General features: G+C 37.3%; 2 protein-coding genes across 2 annotated transcripts; one reads left to right on the top strand and one right to left on the bottom strand.

Annotated features, from left to right (window-relative positions):
* The first annotated feature begins 2,166 nt into the window (after positions 1–2,166).
* On the top strand, positions 2,167–11,438 carry LOC126079968 (olfactory receptor 52Z1P-like). The gene is made up of 2 exons (XM_049891310.1): positions 2,167–2,188; positions 10,483–11,438. Exons 1-2 carry the CDS (start codon positions 2,167–2,169, stop codon positions 11,436–11,438), a joined length of 978 nt encoding a protein of 325 aa, XP_049747267.1.
* A 4,748-nt stretch (positions 11,439–16,186) lies between these two features.
* LOC126079967 (olfactory receptor 51L1-like) lies at positions 16,187–18,753 on the bottom strand. Its single transcript, XM_049891309.1, has 2 exons — positions 18,693–18,753; positions 16,187–17,139 (listed from the first exon to the last, which is right to left on the bottom strand). The coding sequence occupies exons 1-2, from the start codon at positions 18,751–18,753 to the stop codon at positions 16,187–16,189; spliced, it is 1,014 nt and encodes a 337-aa protein (XP_049747266.1).
* Positions 18,754–19,551: the final 798 nt, after the last annotated feature.

Here is a 19,551-nt window from a genome sequence, read left to right as displayed (position 1 = left end):
AAGTCTATGTGAACATATGTTTTCATTTCTCTTGGTTAGATACATAGGGGTGAAATTACTAGTTTATATGATCGTACTCTTAAATATTTTGAAGAATTGCCAAAGGTCTTTCAATGTGGTGGCACTCTTTTACGTTCAAAGCTGCGATAAATAAGTGTTTCAATTTCTCTAAATCCTTACAAATATTTGTGATTGTCTTTTTGATTGTACCCATTCTAATGAGTAGAAGTGGTATATCATTGTGGTTTTGATTTGCATTACCCTATAAACTAATGATATTAATCACCTTTTCATATGCTTATTGCACATTTATACATTTCTTGGAGAAATATCTATTCAAGCTATTTATTGTTTTGTTGTTTGTTTTGTTTCTTAATTGTGCCATTTGTCTACTTATTATTGAGTTGCGAAAGTTATTTATATATTCTGGATTCAAGTTGCTTATTGGACATATGTTTTGTAAACATTTTCACCCAGCCTGTGGATTGTCTTTTTTACGTTCTCGATGTTGCTTTGAAAGGGAAAAGCTCTTAATTTCGACTAAGTCAATTTTTTAAGTCTTTTATCTCTTTTGGTTTTGGTCTCTGCCACTTGGGCCATATGACCGAGCTGATCAATGTTACCTGAAGTGGCAGTGGCAGATAGAGAGGTTATTTGGAGTCTTTGGTGTGCCCCTATTTTTGAATCTCAGTGCAGACCCTTATGATTTTGGAGCAAAACCTTGCCATTCTTTGCAGATTAATACTCTCCTTTTGAGAAACTGATTTTGGCTAGTTACTGGGCCTTAGTAGAGACTTAATGTTTGACCATGTGCTACCAAGTCACCACATGGCCTGAAAATCCCACCATGAAATGAGTTTTGTTTGACCCACAGAGATAACATCAGACGGGCACAGCAGCACTCCATCATTAAGTTGAAGTGGTATATACGAGATCAGGCTCAAGCAGAACCTGAAGACACTAGTAAGTTGCCTGAGGAATTGGCCTAAATAACCATGGTCTCCACTCCTCTCACATTTCATTTCTGTCTCTCAGTTTGTACCTATGGCCCCAAAAAGTGTTCTTTATGATCAGTTGCCTGAGGAAGAGAAACCCTGTGCCTAGTTTACTGATGATTCCGTGTGATACGCAGGCTCCACTCAACTGGACAGCGGCAGCACTACAGCTTATTATGGGAACTCCCTGAAGGACACTGGGAAAGGGAATCCTCCCAATGGGCAGAATTTTGAGCAGTGCCCCTGGTTGTTCACTTTGCTTGGAAGGAGAAATGGTCACATGTATGATTGTATACTGATTCATAGGCTTTGGCCAATGGTTTGGCTGAATGGTCAGGGAATTGGAAGGAACATGATTAGAAAATTGGAGACATGGAGGTATGAGGAAGACATACGTGGATAGACCTCTCTGCATGTCCAAAGAGGTGAAGATATTTGTGTCACATATGAACACTCACCAAGGGCCTCCTCCGCAGAGGAGGATTTTAACAATCAAGTGGTTAGAATGACGTGATCTGTGGAAACCAGTCAAACTATATTCCTACCCACTTCCATCATTTTCCCATGGGCTTACGAACTAAGTGACCAGTGTTGGGGCAATGTTCTCCAGGAATACGTACATGATCTAAACTAGCTTATGGTGCTGCCTCTACCATAACCAAAACTCATGGGTCTAAGAATTAAGGGGTGGAAATGGGAATGGCATTGCTCACTATTACCTCTAGTGGCCCACTTGCAAAATATTTACTTTCTGTCTCCATGACCCTCTGCTTGGAGAGTCTAGAGGCCTTCTTTCCAAAAGTAGGAATGCTTCTACCTGGACACACAACACTTACTCCATTGAACGGGAAGTTAAGAATACCACCTTGCCACTTGGGGCAAAGTAAGGAGTTACTGTATTGGTTTTTGCAATTGGGATCCTGATTATAGAGGGTGAATTGGATTGATGCTACACAGTAGAAGTAAATAAGAGTATGCCTGGAATACAGGAGGTCCTTTAGGACGTCTCTTATTACTACCATACACTGTCATTAAAATCAATGGAAAACTACAGCAACACAATTCCAACATGACTACTAATGGCACAGACCCTTCAGGAATGAAGCTTTGAGTCACCTCACTAGGCCAAGAAGCACAACCAGCTAAGATGCTTGTTGAGGGCAAAGGGAACATGGAATGGGTGGCAGAAGAAGGTATTTCTAAACACCGGTTATAAGCATTTGACCAGTTCCAGAAATGAGAACAGTCATTGTCATGAGTATTCCTTCCTTGTTTGAGTGCATCAAAATTTTTTGTTTTCTTAACTTATAAAATATGATGTAAATGGGATAGTATGTTTTCGGTTGTAGCAGGTTAAGGGCAAATATGACTTTGTAATTATCTTTATCTAGGGATTTTGTGTGGTTTAAAGAGGTGTTATAGGTGTCACATTAACAAGGGGTGGATTGTAAGGGTCAAGGTTGTGTGTCAACTTGGCTGGGCCTTGATTCTCAGTGGTTTGGCATTATGATGCAGTTTGTCAGTTACGTTATGATATAATCATCTACATGATGAGATCGTCTACGAGCAGCCAATCAGTTGAAATGGAGTTTCTTGGGGGTGTTGCCTGCATCCAGTAGATATGGATTTCCCGGCAAAGCTTGCTAGCTTTTGTTGATTTGAATCCTGCATCCAGCCCGTCATCATCTGGCATTTGGTTCTTGGGATTTGAGCAAGTAGCTTGCTGTATGGCCTGCTAATCTTGGGTTTCTTTGTCTTCTACAGCCTGTGAACCAGCAGGATACTTTCTAAAGTGCTGATCTTATATTCTTCAGCCTCTGTGGCCTGTGAGCCAGCAGCCTGACATCTGACCTGCTGATCTTGGGTTTGTCAGCATCTGCACTACATGAGTCAGAAGAAACCTCCAGCCTGATGCCTGCCTGACTCATGGACTTAGAACTTTTAAACCTCTACAATTCTGTGAGCCATTTCATTGAGTTAAATCTCTCTCTCTCTATACATATATATCCTTCACTGGTTTTGCTTCTCTAGAGAATCCAGCCTAAGGCAACTATTGAGCACATTGGTAATATTTATTTAGATACCACTTTTTGGGTTAGTGATTTATACAAACATTTTAGAAATTAATTTGGTGGAATAGATAAAATGTTTTAAAGGAAGTCTTTAGCTTTTATATTATGTTAGCTAAAATTAGGCTCAGCTGCATATAACAAAGCAAACCAAAGAAACAAACAAAACTAAAATATTGACAAAATATTTTTATTAACTATGTATTTTGAAGCCAATTCCCATCACTGCCTAGGACTCAAGATCCAGCCCTCTTTTTTATATACTCACACATCCATTCAGGAACAGGTGATCTGGTCTATAACTTGACACATTATTTAAATTGCATAAATGTTTTCTACAAGATTATTTCTTGAGAAATACAAGTTGGCCACAAAAGTCTGAAAATTGTGGAATATTATTGGATTTTTTATATTACCATCTAATACACAATATTATATGTTTTGATTAAAGTGTTGCTCCTTGTTATCAATAATAATAAAAAAAAATTATGAATACCCACCAAAAAACCCACTGCCGTTGAGTCGATTCTGACTAATAGCGACCCTATAGGACAGAGTAGAGCTGCCCCATAGAATTTCCAAGGACACTATGCAAAATGATGGTGGACACAGTGTATTAATCCATTCCTCTTATTTCTGTGATACAGTACCTCAGGTAATTTGTGTCTCTGGTTTTCACTAAATAAACCTCGAACATTAGCATACACCAGAATAAATAAAGGGGCTCAATCTACAAATCACCACCATCATCACTATCTGTGGTGTTTACAGGGTATATAACTACCCTATAAAATATTCTACTAACTAAAACTGTAAGTTTCAAGTGTACTGTTTCATTGATAGCTCTAGTTTTTCCCGTCATATCCTAACAAGAGTTACTTTCTTTTGGGAGCTTCTACCATTTTCAATGATCCAGAGACTTCTGAAATCACAGATTCCATTATTTTACTTTACAGATATAACTTTTATCTTCCTGAATTCCTTCTTGCCTCCCCTATTTCCTTGTTGGAAACAATTCCCTTGAATTGCTCTAAGATCCCATTCAAATTGCTGTCCACCCAAAGTGAACTTCTAGTTTCTCAGTCTGAAATCTGAATGCCTTTTAAATTATCAAGAAATATATATTATCTACAAAGTCTTAAGAAATATTGTTAGGAAGAATAAAGTAGCAGGCTTTGTACTACCTGACCTCAGAACACACTACACAGCTATGGTAGTTAAGATATCCTATGACTGGTGAGACACAGACACATTGACCAATGGAACAGAATTGAGAACCCAGATGTAAAGCCAACCACCTATGGTCATGTGATCTTTGACAAAGGCCCAAAGCCACAAAATGGGAAAAAGACAATCTTTTTAACAAATTGTGTTGGTAAAACAGGGTGTCGATCTGTTAAACCGGACCCATTCCTTACACCATACACAAAAACTAATTCGAATGCATCAAAGAACTAAATACAAAACAAAACCTATAAAGATTATGGAAGAAAAAATAGTGCCAAGTCTAGAGGTCCTAATGCGCAGCATTAACAGTATATAAACCATAACAAGCAAGACACAAACACCAGAAGCCAAGCTAGATAACTGGTATCTTCTAAAACTTAAACACATACTCATCAAAAGATTTCACCAAAAGAGTAAAAAGGGAACCTACAGACTGGAAAAAAAAAATTGGCTATGGGATATCTGTCAAAGGTCTAATCTCTAAAGCATATAATAAAAGCCTACACATCTACAACAAAAAAACAAATAATCCAATTAAAAAATGAGCAAAGAATGTGAACAGACAGTTCACCAAAGAAGATGTTGAGGTGACTAACAGACACATGAGGAAATACTTACAATAACTAACCATTAGAGAAATTCAAATTAAAACTACAATGAGATGTCATCTCACCCCAACATTACTGGCACTAATCAAAAAAACAGAAAATAACAAATGTTGGAGAGGCTGCAGGGACATTGGAACTCTTATGAACCTCTAGTGGGAATGCAAAATGGTACAACTGTTTTGGAAAGTGATACTGCACTTCCTAAAAAGATAGAAACAGCAATACCATATGATCCAGCAATCCCACTCCTAGGAATGCATTCTAGAGAGATAAGAGCAGTTACATAAACAGACATATGCACACCCATGTTCATTGCAGCATTGTTCACAATAGCAAAAAGATGGGAATACCCTAAGTGCCCATCAACAGATGAATAGATAAACAAACTATGCTACATACCCACAATGGAATACTATGCAAAGGTAAAGAATAATGATTAATCTTTGAAACGTCTCACAACAGGGATGAATCTGGAGGACATCATGCTGGAGATTATGTCAATCACAAAAGGACAAATAATGTATGAGACCACTATTATAAAAACTCACGAAAAGGTTTACACAAAGATAGAAACAATCTTGGATGGCTACTAGGGAGAGGAGAGATGGGATGGGGAAGGAAAACACTATTTAAAAAAAAAAAAATAGACAGTAAATAATTAGTAACTTTGGTGAAGGGTACAACAGTACATTATACTGGGGAAATCAGCACAACTTGACCAAGGCAAAGTCATAGAAGTTTCATAGACATATCCAAATTCCTTGAGGGACTCAGTTACTGGGCTGAGGGCTGAGGCTTATAGTCTAGGGGGACACCTACCTCAATCAGCATAACATAGTTTATAAAGAAAATGTCCTACATTCAACTTTGATGAGTAGTGTCTGAGGACTTAAAGGCTTATGAGCAGCCATCTGATATACATCTACTGATCCCATCCCATCTGGAGCAACAGAGAATGAAGAAAACCAAAGACACAAGGGAAAGATTAGTCCAAAGGGCTAATGGATCACAGCTGCCACAGCCTCCACCAGACTGAGTCCAGCACAACTAGATGGTGCCTGGCTACCACCACTGACTGTTCTGACAGAGATCACAAGAGAGGATCTGGGATAAAGCTGGACAAAAATGTAGAACAAAATTCTAACTCACAAAAATAGACCAGACTTAACTGTTCTGACAAAGACTGGAGAAACTCCTAGAGTATGGCCCACGGACACCCTTTTAACTCAGGGCTGAAGTTACTCCTGAAGTTCACCCTGCAGTCAAAGATTAGATAGGCCTATACAACAAACAATAACACACAGAGTTCAACCATCTATACAACACTAAATGGGCGCACCAGCCCAAAAGCAAAGACAAGAGGGTAGGAGGGAACAGGAAAACTGGATGAATGGAAATGGTGAACCTGAGGTCGACAAGTGAAGAGTGTGGACATTTTGTGGGGTTGGCAACCAATGTCACAAAACAATATGTGTATTAATTCTTTAATGAGAAACTAATATTCTGTGTAAACTTTCACCTAAATCACAAACAAAAAAAATAAATAAAAATAAAATAAAAGGTTACAGCCTTGGAAACACTATGGGGCAGTTCTACTCTGTGCTATAGGGTCTCTAGGAGTTGGAATTGAATGACGGCAATTTTTTTTTTTTTTTAAGGATACATTAAAAAAATAGTATATGTATATACATATATATATACTTGCAGAACAGTGGCGATCCTTAGTTTCACATTCACTCTGTGAGGTGAGCTGAAAAGGTGCAGGTTCTGTTTGAACTGTGCCTAAGCATTCTTCCTCCTTAAAACAGAAATGGTGTTGTATTTCACAGGGCTCCTATCATGAGTGTGGAGTTGTCCCTTTGATGGAGAAAATGAGCACCCTTATAAGAGGAATCCTGGGATGTAAAGAGCTTGGGATGCCTTATGAGCATCATGAAGTTGAAGTTCATAAGGGCAAAGAGTTCAGGAGGCTACCTATTTAAATATTCTGAGAGGGAAGAGTAAGCTGTGGCTTGTGCAGTAACTCACTCTTAGCTGGAGTGAGGTACAACAAGGATACCAACTTTTGTTTAGTTCCCTTACAGGAATTTGCTCATCGGTTTACTCATTCCAGTAATCACATATTGCAATCATAATCACAAATTCCTACTAAATTCTCTTGGTTCAAGGTGAGGTCCAGATTGGGCGTGCTGCATGGATCTATAGAGCCTTCTCCTCTACCTTACAGATACCCTGTGTCCCATGGGTATACCAGGAGCTGCTCATCATTTATGTTGAGGAGTGCTGCATGTGTTTTACAATGCCGTCTAATTTCTCAGTTCAGAAACTGTGAGCACCTACACTATGCCATGAACTCTGAATGTGACAGGAGAAAGAGATGGTATGTTCTGTTTGAATATTGCTTTCCACACATAGGTCTTAAAGTCAGAAGCGAGGACAGACATGTGGCGTGTCATGAACTGTAGGAGCTCATGGCAGAGAATAGGTAGGATAATTGGAATTTTTTGTACAAAAATAAAAAAAGTATGGTATTATAAAAAAAGAAAGAAAAAAGAAATTACTGTTAGGACCAAGAAAACAAGATTCTGTTGTCCTAAGAATTGACTTTTTTGTTGGCCTGGAATATTTATTCTGTGATAGGGGCTTAACTACCTAAATCATATTACCAAAGGTTGTAATCGTCACCATCGATGACACCATTACCACCTCCTTCATTGGCTGTGATCTCAGGATCAATAAGGAACATCAAAATTATTTAATAAGGTTTGCTAGGCATTTACTTCAGGTAACTTATTTTTCTTCTGGAAGCCAAAGGTTTATATTTTGGTAGCCAAAAGAGTTGAGTTTCCCATTACATACAACAAATTGACATTTTGATCTGCAAGTGTAATACAAGAGTGGGTATGGAGCATGAGTTCTTTTGAGTCATATTAATTTAGGGCTGTAAATTAGTAGTTTTGAAATTCTGCTCATCTACCCAAGGAGGTAACAAATAATAGGCTGTGTGCAGGGTCTGAAGTCTTTGAGATCATGTTCTTTGATAGTTTGACCACTCCAAAAAAAAAAAAAAAGACATATTTGAAAAATGAAAGTTCTTCAATGTCTAGTCACGTTTTTCCTTCAGGAAAAAAAAAAAAAAACTTAAAATACCACACTAAAGTATATCTAGCAATTTATTGCAATACTTTAAAATAACCTCAGTCGTTCGGTTTTGTCATAAAAGACTTTCATGTTCCAGAGGAGCTATGCAATAGAAAACTTTGTTATTTTTTATAGTATTTTCTAATGATTAAATACTGAGCTTCCAAAAAAAAGAGAGAGAGATGTTGCCCAGAAACATTCTCTGGTTGGGGAAATTATTGGGTGCAGTTCAAAATGGGAAAACACAATTTCACAAGTGTAATTACATGATTTAGTCGGCGAATCCAATTACTGTCTGTGAAGTCTCAGATGTTAAAGAAGCCACTCAGCAGTTACAGTACCCAAGAGACCCTCAGATATTCCCTGTCTTGTTTTTTATAGATATTGAGGTACATACAGACATATGCTTGTGTGTATACATGTGCAGGTATTCACGAGTATGTGTGTATATATATATATATGTCTTCTCAGTTCTTATAAACCAGTCATGACTTTTTATCTCAGACCTAGGAATACACCCTTGGAAGTACTAGCAGGAAATTCAAGATCTACCTTCTTATGTTTTCAATGTATTAGAAAAATCATGCATCTAAAAGGTAAATGGGAATAGTTTAGTGGCTAAATAAATACCTGGAATTAGAATCTCTTGGTTTACAAACAGATTTTCAATGCTCATTAATGATGCAATCAAGGGAAAGTTGAACCTTCAGCCTGATCCTAAAATAGGGATAATAAGAATTGCTTGCTTATGTAGTAGTTGTAACCGTTGAATTGGATAATCTATGTAAAGTGTTTACAGCAGTTTTCAGGAAAATGTTTGGCACATTGTAAGCATTGAGAAATGTTTGTTATTATTATTTACTATTACTTCTATATTGCCTTTTTTCCAGGCATGTGATACGTGTCCTATTTAAATGTGTTGATATTTTCTGTGTTTCTATTATAACAACCAGGGCCAGGCACTGCTCAGAGAGAAATGAAACAAAATCTCAATCTTAAGAGGCTCCTATAAAGTGTAATCAAACCATTTTTTAATATCGCTTCAAAAAATCTCTCTTGGAGCTTTTGTTAACGGCTGATTCATTTATTTCATGTATTTATTTTTGGCAGAAATGTTGTCTATTCTTCCTCACTAATATTTTATGACAGAGTGAGAAAGATAGAGAGAGAGGAAGAGAAGACAGTGTCAGATACCTGTTGCCATTGAGTTGATTCTAACACATAGTGATCCAATGAGTAATAGACTAAGATAAATACGTGCTGGCAATGTGATAATGTGTACCACTTCCTTGTTAAGAGTTGGGATAATCTAGAAAAAAAAATTTCAAGGAACACAAAGACTGATTAATGTGTTGTTGTTAAGCACCATCGAGTCGATTCTGACTCATAGCTACTGTATAGGACAGAGTAGAGCTGTCCCATAGGGTTTCTAAGGAGCAGCTGGTAGATTCGAACTGCTGACCTTTTTGGTTAGCAGCCAAGCTTTTAACCACTGTTGCTATCTTGAAACGCAAGACAGTTTTCTGTTTATTAGATGGTGTGACAGGCCTACATAGAAAGTGGAGACCACAGATTAAAGATTTTGGTGGCTGTTTTTAGGTGCACAAGAGTTTATTATACATAACTGCTTTAAACTTCCTAAGAGTTTCAGTCCAAAAGTTTTGATGAACATACATGATAGTTTTTCCAAAGCTGCTGCTTTCAGTTACAAACTTGGCCAAGCAAATTGATGTTGTTTTACTCTTCACAGAAGAATAGAGTATTAATTCTCCCCAGTCTTCTATTGAGTGTTATAGAAAGAAAAGAGAGAAATCACTCTTTTGTTGTTATTGTTTATAATTAAGAATTTATTACTAAGCTGGAAAGACAATAATTATATACATTGTTATTTGTCATTTGTCATTGTTGTGTTCTGTCAAGTAATATTTGGCTCATAGGAATCCCATATGACAGCGGAACTGATCTGTAGAGTCTTATGGAGTGTAATCTTTACTGGAGCAGATTGCCAGGTCTTTCTCCTGTGGAGCTTTTGGCTGGGTTCAAATTGTCGATCTCTCAGTTAGCAGCCAGCACTTAACTATTGAGCTACCAGTGTTCCTTAGTATATATACAGAATGGTTAAAAGTGCAAGAGATACTATGTGGTTAGAACAATTGAGCATTACAAAAGAGAAAGAGCTAAGATCTTGATCATCCTGATTTCTTCTTCTTTTTTTTTCCCCCAGAGAAAACAAGTGTCTGGTGAAGGGAAATAATTTGCCCATAAATCATTTCATTACTAATAACTGATCTCAGATCATTTTATTAATGATCCTCATTCCTTCTACTTCATCATGCGGCCCCCCCCCAAAAAAAAGAAAATAGTTAGCATTTGAATAGAATGAAGGAGTAAAATCTCATTTCCTGCTGTTGTTCACTCTACTTCGTTTCTCTCACACAACAGACTTTGGCCACCTCTCCCTAACATCCAACTCTACATCCACCCAACTTACTGCTTTTCTGTTGACTGGCATCCCAGGATTGGAAGGCTTCCACACCTGGATCTCCATCCTTTTCAGCTTCATGTACTTTCTGGCTCTGATAGGCAATGTCCTGGTTATGATAGTGGTGGCCTGGGACAGAAGCCTCCACGAGCCCATGTACCTCTTCCTAGCAATGCTGGCACTCAATGATGTCCTCCTCTGTACTGTCACAGTGCCCAAAATGCTTCTCATCTTCTGGAAGGGCCCTTCTCCATCAACATTTTCTGCCTGCCTCACACAGATGTTCTTCGTCCATGCTCTTTTTCTCTCTGAATCTGCTGTTCTTCTGGCCATGGCTTTTGATCGCTATGTGGCCATCTGTGAACCACTCCACTATGTGACCCTACTTACAGGCTCTCTCATTGGCAAGGTTGGCCTGGCTGTGATGGTCCGGAGTGTGGCCGTAGTGACTCCTGGTGTTCTCCTCATTCTCCGGCTGCACTTTTGCAGAACTAATATCATCCACCACACCTACTGTGAGAACATGGGCATTGCCAAGTTGGCCTGCAATAACATTTCCCTTAATAGCATTTATGGACTCACTGCTGCTCTCCTTACCACGGGGTTGGACTTTGTCCTCATCTTTCTCTCCTACTGGCTAATCCTGAGGACAGTATTCCAACTGCCCTCAAGGGAAGCTCGAACAAAGGCTTTTGGAACCTGTGGAGCTCATATATGTGTCATCTTGATATTCTACACTCTGGCCTTCTTTTCCCTCTTTACTCATCGCTTTGGGCACCATGTGCCCAGGCATACTCTTATCTTCCTGGCAAATCTCTATTTACTGATGCCACCTACCATGAACCCCATTGTGTACGGGGTAAAAACCAAAGAGATAAGGATGCGAGTACTAGGACTCTGTAGCCATTCAAAATGACCCTAGGGAAATGAATCAACAAGGACCAAGAATGTTAAGGGTAAAAAAAATAGCCTTCTGTATCATGTCTGAATCAATCCAGGCAGGCTTGTCCACAGAAGACCCAACTTCTGATTAGATCTTAAAATATTCATGCTTCCAAATCCTAGCTTCCCAATATGGGGTAAACAGGAAGTTGAAAGGGAATCATTAGGTATCATCCAGGAGTATCTCAACATACTAGGGTAATAGTCATTGAATTATGTAACAGAGTGGAAAATTCAAATAACCTTTTTGTAATCTGCTGTCTCTTTCAATTTTCTATGCACAGGCCAAAATATAAAATTTAGACAATTAGAAATTATTTCTAATTCCAGTCTTACCATTGCATGCATGAGGCATAGAACATACAAATAATATAATAAATAAATAATATACTATAATAAATAGGCTGTTGCCATCAAGTCAATTCTGACCCTCCGGGACAGAGTACAACTGCCCATAGCAACCCTCTGGGACAGAGTAGAACTGCCCCATAGAGTTTCCAAAGAGCAGCTTGTGAAATGGAGCGCTGACCTTTCGGTTAGCAGCCAAACTCTTAACTACTGCACCCCCAGGGCTCAGGGAGTTTGTTGCATATATTTTGTATTACCTACGTTATAGTATATATAATAATAGTATATTATAATATTGTATATAATTATCTATTATAATATTATAATAGATTCCTTAATTAATTACTCAAATAATTAATGCAGATTTTTATCATGTAACAAACTCCCTGATTTGTCCTTATGTATATTACGTGTTAGTAAAATACTTGTTTTCCTTTTCTCTCAAAAACTTTTCCCTTAGTTTCCAGAAAACATCTATTTCTCATCACCTTTAATGCCTTAGTGTAATATGCTTTTGGTTATACACAATGGAAATTGATTTTCTTAATATTACATAGACCAAAAAAGAAGGATATTACATGAAAACATTCTGAGTTATATCATTACATCCAAGGAGGAGCTGAAGATCCAAGATTGGAAAGGACAAAATTCAGGCTTCTGTAGGACTTCAGCAACAGGCAAATGTGAACTTCTTTACAGGAGTTGATGACACTAACCTGTCTTAGCTACAGTAACCCTGGGAAGATAAACATAATTGCTCCGGATTGGGTCAGATTGCTAAAACTGGATCAGTCCATTTTATCCAGGGATTTGTTGCTGTTAGTTGCTATCCAGCAACTCCATGTGACAGCTTAGAACTACTCATGGGATCCTGTAGTGTACAAATCCTTTTAATCTACTAGAAGACATTTACTTCTTGATTAATAAAAAAGAGAAAACATTTCAGGTCATCCAGACAATAAAATGTGTGTTATTAAAATAATGTAACAGATATATGGTCTCCGGGTTGAGTTAATTGCATTGAGTGTCTTGAAAAAACTGCCTTGCTATAATAATCTTTATAAATCCATGTGGTTGTTTCTAGAGTCTGTGTATAATCAGATGATTATCCATGACACTGTTTTTAAGACAATTATTTTTCCATTTTTTAAATTATTAGACTGAGTGAGACAATGAAGTGTTTTGTAGCAATACCTGGAATAGAAGAAAATACAAAAAACTGAGGCGACGAAGGAGACAGTGGTCTTCCCTACTGTTTTTTTCTTGCCATCAGGTTTTATTATAGAGGGTCTTCTGTCGCTTTAAATTCTTTTTTCTTTTTTTTTACCCAAAGGATAGCATTTGATGCAAAAATAATTAAATTGTCTTTGTCTAATGACAAGGTCTTGACCAACAAAAAAAAGAAAAATTCAGGTTTTTTTCTATCTCTTACAGATTTGACAGGAAGGCAGGGAGGGTTTTCAGAAGACAGACAGATACTCATGATTTTCTCAAACAAGGTAATATATGTAAGAGGGTCTCCTAATCTGTAAACCAACATGCAAATTAGATAGTGCTTCAACATATTATTGTCACTGTAAGCAGAAACAAAAGACCTTTTTGTTTTAGGAGCACTAGCTGCTTCCCAATGACTGAGCTCCAGCCTTCATTATTATTGTTTCAGCTGCTGTCAAGTTGGCCCCCTACCCATGGTGATCTCAATGCACAATGGAACAAAATCCTGCTCAGTCCTATTCCATCCCAGTTATGGACTGGAAATGGACTATTGTGCTCCATAGGGTTTTCATTGGCTGACTTTTGGAAGCAGTTCTCCGGCCTTTCTTCCTAACGAGTCTTACTCTAGAAGGTCCACTGAAATCTATTCAGCATCTAAAGAACACACAAACCTCCACTGACAGGCAGGTGGTGGTTCCACATGGAGGGCATTGGCTAGGAATTGAATCTGGATCTCCCTCAGGGAAGGCAAAAATTCTACTGCTTAGCCACTGATGCCTTATCCAGACTTTATTAGGGTTCCAGACAGAAACTAATGCTTCTGTTTTCAACTCAACACAACCTTGTCATCCATGTATTTATTTAGCTATATATCCAATCAGTCATCTCTTCACCAGCTGTATTTTACCTGGAAAGATTATCTTCATTATAAGAATATGTGTTTTATGAATATTTTTGTTAAAATAACTTTTATGAATATAAAGTAACTCTAACAATAAAATTTAAGAGCTAGTATAGTATTTTAATACTTTTTAAAGTCAAAAGTGTATGTAGCAACCTATATAGGTATCCACTTAAACATGGAGCCTTTATGGTGCAGTACTTAAGCACTCAGCTGCTAACCAAAAGGTCAGTGGTTTGGACCTACCAGCTGCTCTGTAGGAGAAAAATGTGGCTGTCTGTTTCCATAAAATGCCCAGTCTTGGAAACTAAATGGGGTAATTCTACTCTCTCCTATAGGGTCGCTATGTGTCACAATTGACTCAATGACAATGTTTTTTTGGGGGGGTTATCCAATTAAACATAGTTTTTTTGGTATGTTTAATTTAAAATCTAGAATCCAATAAACCCAATGCTAGTGAGTCGATCCTGACTCACAGTGAGTCCATGATCCAGTACCTTAAATATATTTCTGTTAACAGAGAGGTGGTTGAAAGTTTCATTTTTTGGAGTACAGACACTGAGAAAAATATATTCAACATCCACAGGTTAAAATTATACTAAGCATTTGAAGATCATATGTTAGAGGTGATTAAAACTAGTTAAATGATACTTATACAACACACATCTGACAGGAATGTTATTTTGTCCTCAATGTTGTAATTTTTCTATCAATTTCATTTTACTTATTACAGGAAGAGGATTGTCTCATTTTGATGTGTATATATCTCCATTATTTTTATTCTCTCTTTGGTCAAGGTGAATGTGCTGAAGGGAAGAGGTAATAAGAAGTAGAATCAATAAATGGAATAAAGAGGAGTGGAGTCAGACACGACTGACTTAAAAGCAGGAAACAGATTTTTCTAGGTAAACTTCGTATGCCTGAAATTTGAAATGCTAACTATGAGTTAGTAAGATTTCTCTTATTGTACAATATGTGGACTCATGGTAGGTCCAAACTTTGCTTCTAAGAATTTTTTTTTTTTCATATCCAAATTGTTCTTTATTCATTAGTTGATTCATTTATTTATCTTTGATGCATTCCGTAATTATTATAAAGCACCTCTTTTAAACAAAGCATAGCAGTAGTTCTTACATGCAGCAAACTGAGCCACAGTTTCTGCTTGATAGTAGAATAAGATAAGACATATGAAAACACATTCTGTTATATATTGTCATCAAGTTGATTTCAAGGGCCATAAAGCATTCTGAAAATCTTTTTACTCCCCCAATTTTTTCTTTGAGCAAGTATAGATATGTGAAATAAGAAAATTAATTAAATTTTCAAATTACTTTTTTAACAACTCTACAGCCAGCCATGTGCTAGATAATGTCAGAGATAAAAGAAAAGATAGCTTTGTTTATTGAAAAGAGTTCTGTGTATGAATTAAGAGGCCTTATTTTTTGGATCCTGCTGTCTTCTGTGAAATACATTTTGTTCATATTTAAATAACTAACACATCCTAAATTATTATTAAGATACTTTTAAACAAAAGGTTTGCCATCCCAGGGTGAACATAACAGTATCTGGGAGTTTTTAAAAACTATGTGCTGGCTTTCTATAAGATTAACATTATTTGAAAAAAAAATTAAGTAAAAGAAAAACAAAATACTGATATTGCCTTTTTCTACTCCTGAAGAAACTAAACCCGCACCAACAAGGTATGCATGTGTATAAAATATTATAAGGTGATATTGAAACATCATGAGGGCTGAGAACCAACCTCTGCTTTGAGAACTAGTATAGTATTATACCAAGATGAGATTTTTTTTCTAACGTTAAGAAAGATAGAATAACATCATATTGATAAACACAAAATTTAGGTAACAAGACAGTACAAGATTCTGTTACTAATATTATAAAATATCAGAAATAAAAGAAATACTGATTTGGTATATTCAATAAAAAACCTCTTGGATGAAGTGACTGTAAATAATGGTTGGGATTACAAATGTAAGAGGATGGATGGAAATGATTCAGCATATTTTAAAATATTCACAAAGAAAGCAGTTTTATAAAGCACGATGTGGAGTCAACTGCATAGTCCCAGTGGCCTTAAATTTTCTTCTTCATGCTGCTTCTATTTCTTCTCTTTCAGTAGCCTTGTGCTGGAAACTCTGACGCCAACATACTAGATAAATTACAAGAGCAGACAAATCACTTTGTGTTTACATTACTAAAACTTATTGCCTTGAGGACATGTCCACAAGACAGTACAACTAATGTTTTTTGGGGAAAAGAAAATGGAGGACTCCCTGGCAGATCTGCTTGGTCTTCACACTGTAGATGATTGGGTTAAGCACAGGTGGAATCAATAAATAGATGTGAGCCATGAAGATGTGGATGAGAGGAGAAGAGTGTTTGGCGAAACGATGGACAAGAGACAGTCTAATCATGGGTACATATAGAATGAGTACAGCAGAGATGTGAGATGCACATGTGTTTAGGGCTTTAAGCCTGTCCTCACGGGATGCAATTCTCAACACTGAGTGAAGGATGAAAACATAGGACTGAAAAATACCCAGAGAGTCCATGCCCCACAGCACAGTGATCAGAACCAAGCCATATACAACATTAAACTTGGTGTCAGCACAGGCAAGGCGGATCATGTCCTGGTGCAGACAATAGGAATGAGAAAGGATGTGGGAGCGGCAGAAAGGAAAGTAGGCCAACCTGGCCAGAAGTGGAATCATGGCAAAGGCACTCCTGAGCAGGGCTACAATTCCAATCTTGGTGATGAGTCTTGGCGTAAGAATGGTGGCATATCGCAGAGGGTGGCAGATGGCCACATACCGATCAAGGGCCATGGCCAAGAGCACAGATGATTCGGTGAAGGAGAAAGTGTGAATGAAAAATATTTGGACCACAGAGATGTTAAACTGTGTCTCTCTGGAAATGGACCACAACACCCTGAAGACTGATACCATTGTGGGCATGGACATACCCATGTCAGTAAGGGAAAGCATGGCAAGGAAGTAATGCATAGGCTCGTGGAACCTGGGGTCTGTCCGGATGATGTGCAAAATGGTACAGTTGCCCATTATTCCGACAAGGTAGAGTAGACAGAATGGGATGGAAATCAAATGGTGAAATTCCTCATAGCCAGGGATGCCTGTGAGATAGAATGTGGTCAGCAAGGCATTGCTGGAGTTGGAGGCCGCCACTGGGTTGACTTGTTGAACCACAGTCCCATCCCAAGATCATATTGCTATGAGGAGGATAATGGAAAGACAGAACCTGTGTCAGAATAAAACAAACACTTCCGTGCTCATCAGTAATCACCTCAAAACCCATCCCTACTTTATCAATAAGAGTTGCCAGTTAAGTAAATATCAATTTTAGACCCACAAGTACCCTGCCTTTTTCCTCTTATATGTAGGCACATCCACACCTTTTCTAAACATGTGACAATAATATCTTAAAGACACTAATAAAAAAAAAAAATCAGGGACAATAGCACAAGACCTCTTAATTTTTATTTGTATAATATAATCTTTAGGAACTTACTTGGCCAGGGTTACTGGCCTTACTTTAGTCAGTCTTTTTTTTTTTTTTTAATGAGTCTGGAAGTGATTTACAGAAAATTCCTTTCTCTGCCTGATCTTCATAGTTTCTTCAATAATGCTAAAACACCATGCAATGCACCTTATCAGAATTAAGGCAAGCATTGGTCAGTATGGCTCTTGTTCTTACTAACCTATCCCCATCTATATAATGGATGTCCCAGGCCTGGTCTCTACAAAGAGTTAAATCTGGTATCAATTTAGTCTTAGCATGGCACCCCCATTTAATTACTTTTTTTTTGTATGTGTGTGTGTGTGGCCGTCCAGATCTTCCAGTGAGCTTTTATTATTGAATAAAAAAAAACAAGAGCTAAATATAGGTTATGATACAATTAACTCAAATAATTAGTGTCAAATTTTTGAAAGAATATCTTAAAATAATAAAATATATGCAGTTTGAGGAAAGCTCATTTGACTCTGGCTTTGATTTTAAAGATTCAGGATCTAATTCTTGTTAATTTTCAGAAAGAATTTCTACAGAAATGCAAAATAATGGATAGATTGGTATACTAGTAAGCTATGACAGGAGCTCATGATTCAAAACAAAACAGAACAAAATAACATAAAAAAAAAAAACTTATGGACTAGAATAAGTCTATAGGCTTCATCTGATCTTGACACTAAGTGCTTTGTACTTGGACAAAATGAGAAAATAATTTTGTCCCCACTAGACCCCAGTATTTCTTCTGTGCTAAAGAAAAACGTCTCTGAAATAAGATGTGCTGCCTCTCAAAACTCCACTCATTCACCACTTTCAAAGCACCCAAGTTCACCAAAATGCTGATAGGAGAATTACAATCCACGAGCAGATTGCTTCCCACTGTAAATTAATTAATTGGCATCTTCCCGTCTTGTAAAGTCTACTTTGGCCTTTGAGACACTCAAATCTTCTTCAATCTCCTCAAGTCCCATGTAGATAAACCCTAAATATAGCAAATATTTGTCTGGAACTTTAAATAATCACAATTTTATAGGAAATGAAAGATCTATAAACAAGCAAGTATATTCTAGAGACAACTCAATCTTTCTGGTTATATTATAATTTAGGTCAACTCACATGTTATATAAACCGGTATTTATGGTCCTACTGTTTCCCTGTCTCTGCCTGCCTTATCATCACCCCAAATCCTTACTGCTTTGACCTTGGGCTGCTCCTCCATACCTTCCTTTCTAGGCTTCTTTATGGCCAAAGGCAGATATGTGAGGGAGAGTGTGTAGTTCATGTGATACTTCCAGAATTATGTCAGGATTGTTTTTCTCTTGGGTCACTGTATCAGTGCCAATTTTGAAAAAAAAAAAAAAAATAGACTCCTGTGTAAAATGTGAAGTGTCAAGAAAAAAGGAGAACCTTGGAACTTCATAGAGCTAGGATTCTGAGCAACCATGTTACTATGCTGAAGTTATCACAGTAGTGTTTTATGTATTTACTTAATATCTAGCCTGCCTATTATTCCACAATGCTTTTTTTCTTGTAGCACTGCTTCGTTTTGATACTCTGACTCCTGTTGCTCTTGACCCTAGCATTTCAAACTCATTCACATGACCATGTAACATTTTCACCCCTCCTCAGGGGAGGAGAATGGAGTTCTTTGGTACTAGCTTGTGAATTTGGAAGTCTCAAGGTTTTATAAAGTAGGGTTTAGAACACTGAGCTTTAATTACGGTCAAATTAAAATCACTGATACTTGGGACTGGAAGGAACCTTGAAGGTTATCTGGTGCAATTATACCATTATTTTGGAATTCATCCTCTATTATGCCTGAAAATGGTCCCACACCTTCTCCATGGGCATAGAAGACATCACCTGCTGTGGAAATCTGGGAATCTTAGGCAATCCTGTCTATCTGAAAAGCCTCCCTTATATGAGTCCAATTTGGATAGTACTAGAGAAAAAGTACTAGATTGGGCATAAACAGTAAAGATATATATATATATACACCAAAAAAAAAAAAAAAAACCTATTGCCATTGAGTTGATTCCTACTCATAGAGACCCTATAAAAAATAGGTATCTATAAAAAA

This window comes from Elephas maximus, chromosome 7 (genome assembly GCF_024166365.1).
Source record: "Elephas maximus indicus isolate mEleMax1 chromosome 7, mEleMax1 primary haplotype, whole genome shotgun sequence".
Classification (NCBI taxonomy): Eukaryota; Metazoa; Chordata; class Mammalia; order Proboscidea; family Elephantidae; genus Elephas; species Elephas maximus.
This window is presented reverse-complemented; position numbering and strand designations above follow the sequence as displayed.

Excerpts from the sequence above, each read along its gene's own strand:
- LOC126079968 (XM_049891310.1), top strand. The coding sequence starts at position 2,167 with ATGGAATGGGTGGCAGAAGAAG. Across the intron at positions 2,189-10,482 it reads GGAATGGGTGGCAGAAGAAG|ACTTTGGCCACCTCTCCCTA; the intron begins GTATTTCTAAAC and ends CTCACACAACAG.
- LOC126079967 (XM_049891309.1), bottom strand. The coding sequence starts at position 18,753 with ATGAACTACACACTCTCCCTCACATATCTGCCTTTGGCCATAAAGAAG. Across the intron at positions 17,140-18,692 it reads AAAGAAGCCTAGAAAGGAAG|TCAACCCAGTGGCGGCCTCC; the intron begins GTATGGAGGAGC and ends TGGTTCAACAAG.